This window comes from Hemicordylus capensis, chromosome 5, assembly GCF_027244095.1.
Source record: "Hemicordylus capensis ecotype Gifberg chromosome 5, rHemCap1.1.pri, whole genome shotgun sequence".
In the NCBI taxonomy this organism is placed as follows: domain Eukaryota; kingdom Metazoa; phylum Chordata; class Lepidosauria; order Squamata; family Cordylidae; genus Hemicordylus; species Hemicordylus capensis.
In genome coordinates, this window is record NC_069661.1 from 57,188,786 (window position 1) to 57,198,596 (window position 9,811).

At 42.9% G+C, this 9,811-nt stretch overlaps 1 protein-coding gene across 1 annotated transcript; it reads left to right on the plus strand.

Annotated features, from left to right (window-relative positions):
- Positions 1-641: 641 nt before the first annotated feature.
- RAB33B (RAB33B, member RAS oncogene family) lies at positions 642-9,003 on the plus strand. The gene is made up of 2 exons (XM_053256923.1): positions 642-1,179; positions 3,289-9,003. Exons 1-2 carry the CDS (start codon positions 940-942, stop codon positions 3,727-3,729), a joined length of 681 nt encoding a protein of 226 aa, XP_053112898.1. The 5' UTR covers positions 642-939; the 3' UTR covers positions 3,730-9,003.
- Positions 9,004-9,811: the final 808 nt, after the last annotated feature.

Consider the following 9,811-nt stretch of genomic DNA (forward strand, 5'->3'; position numbering starts at 1 on the left):
GTGCGCGCGCGCGCCGTTCTTTTATTTTTCCTGCATTTATAGTAGTTATGCATGTAAGTTATCCAGTTAGAGGATGGTTGCGCGAAAAGGCAGTACAAGCACAACTTTCACCTTTACCAAAATTTGGAAGCAGGGAGAGAACCATCTTTCTTCGGGTTTCCTGCTGAAAGTCCAAGTAGCAAAAAGAAATTCTTCCTCGTTTTCTTCTACCCTGGAAAAGCTGATCTGAGGTTTTGCTAGGCATCAGCCTACCCTCGTGTGCAGGTCAGATCCAGGCTACAGACAATGTATACTTGCAGACAATGCAAGTATCCCGCATGCTGCGCTAGTAGAAGGACCCTAAACGCCGCTGCAGCGGGGCCATAATTTTCGAAGCGCCAAATAAAATCTAATGCGTTTGTGGGGTAGAACGAGACTCCAGCAGGAAATGGCAAGTCGTTGAAGAGAGGAAACCGAGCACTTCAAACATGCGCAAGAACGTGCAGCTTGCGCGGCGATAACTTCAATAATAACAACGGAAGCTCCGTTGTTATTGAAGTTGTCGGCGCGCAAGCTGTAGGTTGAGCGCGGGGAGGTGGTCAAAAGCATCCCACTTCTCGCGAGACACCTTACGTTCGCGCCTTCGCGTCCTGTGAGGCGAGCGGCAGGTGACGTCGCTCTCCGGGCCTAAGGTCACCCTCTTCGCCTATCAGATTCGGCCTGGCCGGGAAAGGGGCGGGGTAATTACGTGGCTCCCAACGGTAGAGGGAGGGTCCTATCCGCGCGTGTAAGTAAGTGTGCTAGAGCTAGTCCCCGCCCCGCCGCCCGGTAATGGCCGCTCGCGCACGTCCACTGTCTAAGGCCGCGGGCGCCCCCTGAATCCTTCCGCTCGTCCCAGACTGAACAGCTTGATTCCCCGGTGAAAGAGGAGCCGGCGCAGCAGCCGCCCAGGGCCCCGCAATGGCGAGCGCGTTGGAGTCGTCGCTGGAGCTAAGCCTGTCGAGCAGCTACGCGGGCCCGTCGTCGCTGCCCCCAGCGCGCTCCCGCATCTTCAAGATTATCGTCATCGGGGACTCGAACGTGGGGAAAACGTGCCTCACGTACCGCTTCTGCGCCGGCCGCTTCCCGGAGCGCACCGAGGCCACCATCGGAGTAGATTTCCGCGAGCGCGCCGTCAGCATAGACGAAGAGCGGATTAAGGTGCGACGCAGGCCCAGCCGGAGAGGGAATGGGAATGTCCCTGTCGCCTGCGCTCAGTGGCAAATGTCTGTTTGTTTGTTTACACTTATACCGCACGCTCTTTCTCCAAGGAGCACCGAGCGGTGTACAGGGCTATGGAGTAGGCGGAGAGAGAAATGACTGGTCCAGAGTCACCCAATGAGTTTCGTAGCTGAATGGGGATTTGAACTTGGGTTTCCCCAGTCCCAGGGAAAAGTAAATTTGGAGCCTGGACTGAAGGCCTTTGGAGGCCCCCACCTTCCCCTGCAAATCAAGCATTGTCATAAGAGAGCAAGTGTGGTGTAGTGGTTAGAGTGCTGGACTAGGACCGGGGAGACCTGAGTTCAAATCCCCATTCAGCCATGAAACTAGCTGGGTGACTCTGGGCCAGTCACTTCTCTCTCAGCCTAACCTACTTCACAGGGTTGTTGTGAGAAGAAACTCAAGTATGTAGTACACTGCTCTGGGCTCCTTGGAGGAAGAGCAGGATATAAATGTAAAAATAATAATAATTCTCCATCGTGCGACCACACCACCTGAGACAGACGAAAGAGGATTTGGGGACCACCAGGGGCTGTGGAGGTCCTGGACTTCGGCCCCAGAGTCCAAGGAATCTGCCATATACTGAGTCAGGCCATAGGTCCATCTAACTCAGTACTGTCTACACAGACTGGCTGCGGTGTCTCCATGGTCTCCCTCCCAGCCCTGTCTTGGAGATGCCAGGGAGGGAACTTGAAACCTTCTGCTCTTCCCAGAGGGGCTCCATCCCCCAAGGGGAATATCTTACAGTGCTCACACATCAAGACTCCCATTCATATGCAACCAGGGTGGACCCTACTTAACTAAGAGGACATCATGCTTGCTACCACAAGATCAGCTCTCTTCTTGAGTGCCTCTGCCCAATCCTATTCCAACCCTCTAACCACTACACCTACTGGCCCAGCCATATTCCCTACACCAGTTGGGACTGGTGCAAACTTCTCCCCCAATAGTGAAAGGAGAGTTCATTTGTAGTGTTTTTGTGTCCTTTCCAAGGTTTGTTTGGCTTTTGCAACAGCCCTGCAGGGTAGGCAGAGAAAGAACAGAGTGGTGTAAGGAAAGTCACCCATTGAGCTTAATTGCTGAACAGGGAGTTGAACCTAGATGTCCCTTTTGAATCCAGCACTAACCACTAGGAGCCAAACTAAGTTAATCATTGAAATTAGCGGAACATGTTATTCAGGCTAACGTTTCTCACTGATTGCCTATGGTCCTGCCTATTCCTTTTAACATTTATTTATTTTATTTTATTAACATTTCTATACCACCCAAAACTAATGTCTCTGGGTGGTTGATGAAGGATATAAATGGCTGTTAAAGTATGGCCAAGCCTAACCAGTTGATACCAAGCACTTAAATATAGGCTAGATTACTGTTATTTTTTAAATACTGCTTTTTACCAAAAGTTCTCAAAGCACTTTACACTAGCAAAAAGTATGAGAAAGTTGTTTTCTGTCCCTAAAATGCTCACAGTCTTGCTCCTAGCACAGTGAATGCTTACTCAAAAGTAAATCCAGTTATGTTAATTGGGGCTTATGCCCAGGTAAGTGTGCATAGAGTTGCGGCCTGTCATCTTTATTTTGCTCTACTTGTAAATGCAGTGCAGTTAACTTTCACTTTTAAAGGCACAACTTAAGTGTGGTGATCTTAAAATCAAATTGCTACTTGCAAAATGCTTGTTCCTTTGTTCAAACTTACTGGCCTATAATGAAAGAAAGACATTGTGTAATATAACTGTGTTTGAAAAAATACTAGATGTTCAAAGAGACCTTTAGTGAGAAACTTCCTTGTAGTATGTAATTGTCTCTATTTATTTATTGCCTATTGTTTTGCTGCAAGCCATCTGTTGATCTTCAGAAACCTTAGAATCCTGAAAGTTGGAAAGGATCATGGAGGTCTTCTAGTTCAATCTTTCTTAAAGGCCTTCATAAAGAGACATTATGGTTATAGAAAATACCTGTTTTGTTAAAGCTGAGACTGTCTTGTTGTCATTTAAGCATGAATGAAATCAGTACTTCTCTCTCCCCCTGCCCCACTCTTATCTCCCTATAGATCCAGCTCTGGGATACAGCAGGACAGGAGCGATTCAGGAAGAGTATGGTACAGCACTATTATAGGAACGTACATGCTGTCGTATTTGTATATGATATGACAAACATTGCCAGTTTCCATAGTTTGCCACTGTGGATCGAGGAGTGCAAGCAACACTTACTCACCAATGATATACCCCGGATTTTGGTTGGAAATAAATGTGATCTGAGAAGTGCAATTCAGGTGCCTACAGATGTGGCTCAGAAATTTGCTGACACTCACAGCATGCCTCTGTTTGAAACATCTGCTAAAAATCCAAATGACAATGATCATGTTGAAGCCATATTTATGACACTGGCTCATAAACTCAAGAGTCACAAGCCACTCATGCTGAGTCAGCCACCTGATAACACGGTTCAATTGGAACCTGAACGAAAACCTGCCATGAGTTGTTGGTGCTAGCTCACAGTATTTTTATTTTTTCCAATATTCACTTTGTCCTATTGGCAAGTGCTTGAAGAATATGGTTGTTGGTCATGTCACAATTGAGTAGGAACTCTGTTGGAACTGTTTGGCACTTTATATATGTTCTCATTCTTAGATGTTTTCTATTCTTGTCTTTGCACTTTGTATCTCTGGAAACTAGGTTTTCAAGGGAAGGTTGGCATCTGGTCCCATTAAGGTCGTTTAGTTTTGGCATTGTTTTTCCACTAAAAGAAGACAATGTATGTACGGTAGGTCAATTCACTGATGCCTTTAGTTGAACAATCCGTGGTTCTGTAGAAGCCCAAAGAAGAATGATAGGAAGTGATAATCTTAGGTGGCTGGTGAATGGTTTGTGAAACATACATTTTTAATTGCACATTTTAATCAAGTGCTAGTGTTTGGACACCTCCTGCATTCAACTCTTACTTTAATCTAGATTAACAAATTATGGAAGTAAATTATGATTCACATGCAGAATTTTCTCCATGCTGAAAGATGAGTTTTCATAGTGTTTAATAGCTTTAGACTCATCTTTTTGTATGTGAAAGAGCTAGAGACAGATGACATTGGAAAAACTGGAATCATTCTGGTATTGTTATTGTTAAGTACTGTACATTGTCTTTTCTTGCAAGACAGCAGGGAATCATGTGAGTCTAATGGAACACTGGAAACACTATTGGAACATTTTAGCTATATTGGACTGGAATATTCACTCAGAAATAGCATGGCTATGGTGATGGGAACTGTCAGTAAGGTTGCCACATTTTATTTTAGAGATTGTGCCTATACCTGTTATTGCTCTGAGGCAGCAAGAGAGAACGTAGCCATAACCCCTTGCCCCCTCTTGCTTCACTGGGCCCTCTGCCTACGATGGGTCAAAACTGAAGTCCTTGCTAAAGCAGGAGGGAGGGTGAAGGGAAAGGTGGACATCTCACTACTTATTGCATAGGAAGCGTCTTTATACCGAGTCAGACGATTGGCCAGTCCAGCTCAGTATTGTGAACTCTAACTGGCAGCAGCTCTTCAGGGTTTCAGATGGGTGTTTCTCAGCTGTACCTGGAGATGCCAGGAATCTTCTGGATGTAAAACAGATGCTCTTCTGCAGAACTGTGGTTCTTCCCTTTGGAGCATTTAAAGATAAGGATATGACCAGGGTGTTTTTCACACAGGGCTTTTAGCTCGCATCTCCTTCGGAGTGGAAGGTGTGCATTCACATATTCAGCTTTAAGGGGGCACTTCACACACACTTCGGGGGTTTTTATTATGCATTGGAGCAGAACCTGATTTTTTTTTCCCCGAGTAAAAAAACAATCCACTTTTTGTGTCTTTTTGGAAGTGGGAGGCAACTTCAAACTCGCAGTAAAGTCTCTCAGTAAACTCACGGTAAACCCTCTTGTGTGAAAAATGGCCAGGTAACTAACCTCTAATCTATATTGTGAGTTCTCTTACCATGATGATATAATATAACAGTGGTAGGTTTGCAGTATTAACAGTGGTCACAACTTTCTGTTCATCATGCATTCTAACTCAAAACATAAGACTTCATTCCAGACACATGCCTTATCCTGAATACAGCCATTGGTGGTATTAGCTTAGTATCGCCTACAGTGAATGACAGTAGCTCTCCAGAGTTTCACCCTACTTGGAGATATCAGAGATAGAACCTGCAGCCTGCATGGGAAAATATGCTCTACTACTGAGCTATGGCCTCATCCCCTAAAACTTATTCAGGATCAGGATTCAAATTTATGAAGCTAACTTTCCATTAAAATAATTTAGGATTGCAAAGTTAATCCTGCTAAAAAGATTCAGTGAATTACAAATGTAAACTATTATGTAAACAAAACTGAAAGAACAAATGCTGCTTAACTGTGTGACTTGGTTGATTTGCTGTGTTCTATTGCTTTAAAATACAATTTCAGCCTGATGCAGGAAGTCCTGAAGTTCAGGGTCTGTTGTATGTAAGAAAACTTTGCTTATGTGCCTTAGCTTTTGAAATACAGGTGGACCTTGTTATCCGCGGATTCCATATCTGCAGATCTGTGGTTGGGGGGGAAAGACACCTGACCTTGGCATATGCAGAACCCAACCCACCCACCCACCCCCGAAAAAAACCCCATGCCGACTTTGTGCATCTGTGGGTCAGAGATGGCCAGAAATCTCCAGATAATTTCCAGTCACCGTTTTCTTTGACGGTGCCACAAAATGTCTCCCATCTTTTGGGGAAAGGGCGGGGGGTGACGATGCTGATTTCCAGAGCGAGGTAAGAAGCTCCCCCCACCCCCGGTGAAATTAGCCAATATTTGGCCGACTGGGAATCTAACCCCCACGGACTGTTCCCTCAAAAGTGTGTGTACGTGCGCGCACTCTCAAGTATTCTGATGTCCACTCAGTTAATTTTAGATCCCATTCAGGTTGAATTAGGAAGGCCCCACTCTGAATGCATATGCTCACACAGTGGTTTGATACTGCCGCCCAGAACAAAACTCAATCTGCACAGAGATGGGGAAAAAATTAGAGGGAGCACTGCCCCCACAATCCCGTAGGCTTCCTTAACTCGAAATTTGCGATTTCCATATCCACGGCTGCAGCCTGGAACAGCTGCATATCAAGGTCCCCCTGTATGGAGGGGACAGCCTATATCATTGGATAATATCAGGGGGGGAAATACATGAACAAAAGACATGAACAAAAACATGAACAAAAGACATCTGCTCTCCATAAGTTTCTGTTAATAGTTGAAGACTGTTCAGAAATATTTACAATATGTTATGTTAAGTGCGACATTAAAGCTAACATTCCCCCCCACACCCCATGTGGGAGGAGAGCTGATCCAGATAGGGTTTGTGATGTGGATCACAGGAGCCTAAATCCAGATCAAGATAATTCCTCTCACATCAGGGTCCTGATCTAGATTATTCCTCTTCTTTACTTAGATTTTTTTTAAAGCCTGTTTTCTCGAATGATGCACTTAATGTGCTGTGTCGCTTGGTTCATAGAATACCTGATCCATTATAAGGATTTGAGAATATGGCTTGATGTTTTTGTATGGCCAGCCTTCTGTCTGTATAAATGCCTGTCCATCATTTAAGGATGCAAATAAAGGCTTTGCCCTCACCCATCACCTGCTTCCCACCCCTGGGAGAACTGTGCTGCTCATACAGAAGGTGCCAAGGGTGTGTGGACTTTCAGCATTAAGCTGTCAGCAAGTTAAGATCAACATTTGTGATCTTGCACAAATAGAGCTCTAAGTTTCATGTAAATTCTCAGTGGTTGTTACTGATTAAATAAATCCTAGTTAATGATAAACATTTTAATTGTTCAGCTGAAATAGACAAAATCTGCATAAATTTGCACATTCAAAATTTCTGCGGGGAAATGATACTTCCTTTGTTTAGATCATGACACCATCTTCACGGCATTCTTTTCTGTGTGATAAAAGCGGGAATGTCTGTTCTAACATAGTGCCTGCCATCTGCAGCTTTTGTATGTGCTTCCATTAGAAATATGTTTTAAATCTGACCAGATTTAAACAGCCATCTTTTAAATAAAGATTGTTAATCAATTAATGAGGCTGACTAAATCTTACAAGTCTAAGTGAATTGCACAAGGTTTGGTATTTAACAATGAGGGCTAAGATAATTAATGAGTATTGCAATCTTCCTTGCTTTATGGAATGGATGTTTCACATTTGTACTGGGTTTTGCATGTTGGTTATATGTGGTCTGTTTGGTTACATAAAAAGGACAAGTAAGTCTTGGAACTCAAGTCTATGACTTGCTGGACTTGGGTTCTGTGGCTTACTTTATTCCATAGGTTTTGTTCAAATAAAACTGAGCCTATCCGTATTCTGTATTAACACTTAAAAGTGTTCAGTGTGGTTTGCTTACACAATGTTCACTGTATGCTGCTGTTGAAATAGTAAATATGAGTGTCTTCTTAAGCGTTTATCCTTTAAATTAATATAACTGTCTTCAGACAGATTAGGATAATTAGAAGTTAAATGTATTGCCATATAATAGGAAGAGGCATTATTCTGTTGGAAATTACAATAGTGAAGCATAGAATACTAGCTTTTTTCTGTGATGAAAATATTGATTTCACCTTTGAGTAAAATTCTGGGAGCATGATCTACTTGCATAGTGGGCTAAACATGAGTGGATCTTGTTAAGGATTTTTAGATAAATGGTTGTGTTGCTTACTGCAGCAACTGTGACAGAATGTTCTTATTTGGTTTTTATAAAACACTTGAAAAAGGGAACTTTTATCTGTTCTAAACCTTACTTTTGGTTTACAGACCTTCCAGGAAAAATCAACTTCTTAATGCCAAGTGTCTTTAACTATTTTATTAAGGGAATGTTCTTTAAATGTATATTATTTTCAAATGTTGTTTACCCTCCTCTTTAGAGGATTTGCCTGTTTACTATGGTTTGTACCCCCAAAAAGCAAGAATACATACTTGCAGAAGACAGCTTCCCTTGGGATAGGGCAGAGAGCGCTGGGGGGAGGAGAAGAAAAAGAGCAGAGCTCATGCAAGGGCTCTCCACCTGATTTTCTGGAATTCTTCTGAGTCTTCTCCTATCCCTTTCCAGAGGGAGATGGCTCAAGAGAGACTTTTGTGGGGCTGCAAGAGACTACTGTGGGAAAGAAGGGAGGGAGGCTTTTTTTTTTTTTTTTTTTTTTGGCAAGTTTAAATGCTCATATGCTTCTTTGGATACAAGCCTTCATATTCATGATCCATTTAGGTAAAGGATTCATTAAAATGCAAAACTAGTATTAATGTATGTCTGTAAATTTCTAGCATTAGTGGAGTTCTTAAAGGAAGCACAAAAATGCAGGATTTTGTTTGTGCAGTGGATGGAGAATGACAAATAAATAAATTGTACAGGTGCAAGATTTTGCTAGCTGCCGATAGTGAGAACTTATGAAATGGTTACTATGCAGCTTCTTAAGCAACTGCTTTTGGTATATAATTATTCTGTCATGCAGAATGACAAAATAACATTCAGCTATGTAATGCTGTCAGCACCAGTTATCATATGATAATGTTGTCCCGTACATAAAGTTGTTAATGAAAAATGCTTCCCAATTTAATAATGGTTTACCTACTAAACCCATTGTTAGTTCACTCTGCTTGTGTTCACTATGCCAAAGCAAAATGAAGGATGTTTTAATGTCTTTGTTAAAATAACCACAAATATGTGCCGCTGTCTTAAATGAAGAAATGCTAATAAACACTGCTGTTGTCTACATGTTTCCTTGATTTTGGACTGCCTGTTACAATAAGTAAAGGGGTGTTTGATGATCTGCTCATTCTCAGTACTTACATTGGCCCAACAATAATTTTGAGGGCTCTCAATGAAGCCTCTTAGAGAACATAGACATTATCATGAAGATTAAGAATACTGGCTGCCATATTGAATACTGACTGCAGTGAGAGGAGCAGGCTAACAGCACTTCCAAGGAACTACACAGGGAAAGGGCTGATGTTTGATGCCCTCCCTTTCACCAAGGGCTGTGCAGCTTCTGGAAAAGGAGAAATTATCAAACATTGCCCCTGCTAACTTGGCAAAGAGGCACCTTTTAATGTGGTGATTCTCTTTATTTAGCAGGGGGAGAGTAACTGGCCCTGTCCACCCCCAGCACAGTACTTCCAGCGACAGTTGCTGGGGTCTATCTTATGTTTCTTTTAGATTGTGAGCCCTTCGGGGACAGGGATCTATTATATTTATTTATTATTTCTCTGTGTAAACCGCCCTGAGCCATTTTTGGAAGGGCAGTATAGAAATTGAATAAATTAATAATAATGATGATGATGTGCCTCAGTGCAATTTATTGAGAAGTGCTGTTAGCCTGCTCCGCCCGCTACACCAATACTCCCTTGTTCTTTATGTCAGCCATTGACTGTGTACTGTGAATGACCTTTGGGGCTGGGTGAAAACAACATAGTGGTAATGAGGGCTTTTCTGGAAGTTGGTACTAAGGTTAAGTGCCTCATTAACCCCTCAATTCCTAGCCCTGTCTAGAAGCCTCCCAAAGTTCTCTTGTTTTCTGCCAG

Excerpts from the sequence above, each read along its gene's own strand:
- RAB33B (XM_053256923.1), top strand. The coding sequence starts at position 940 with ATGGCGAGCGCGTTGGAGTCGTCGCTGGAGCTAAGCCTGTCGAGCAGC. Across the intron at positions 1,180-3,288 it reads TAGACGAAGAGCGGATTAAG|ATCCAGCTCTGGGATACAGC; the intron begins GTGCGACGCAGG and ends ATCTCCCTATAG.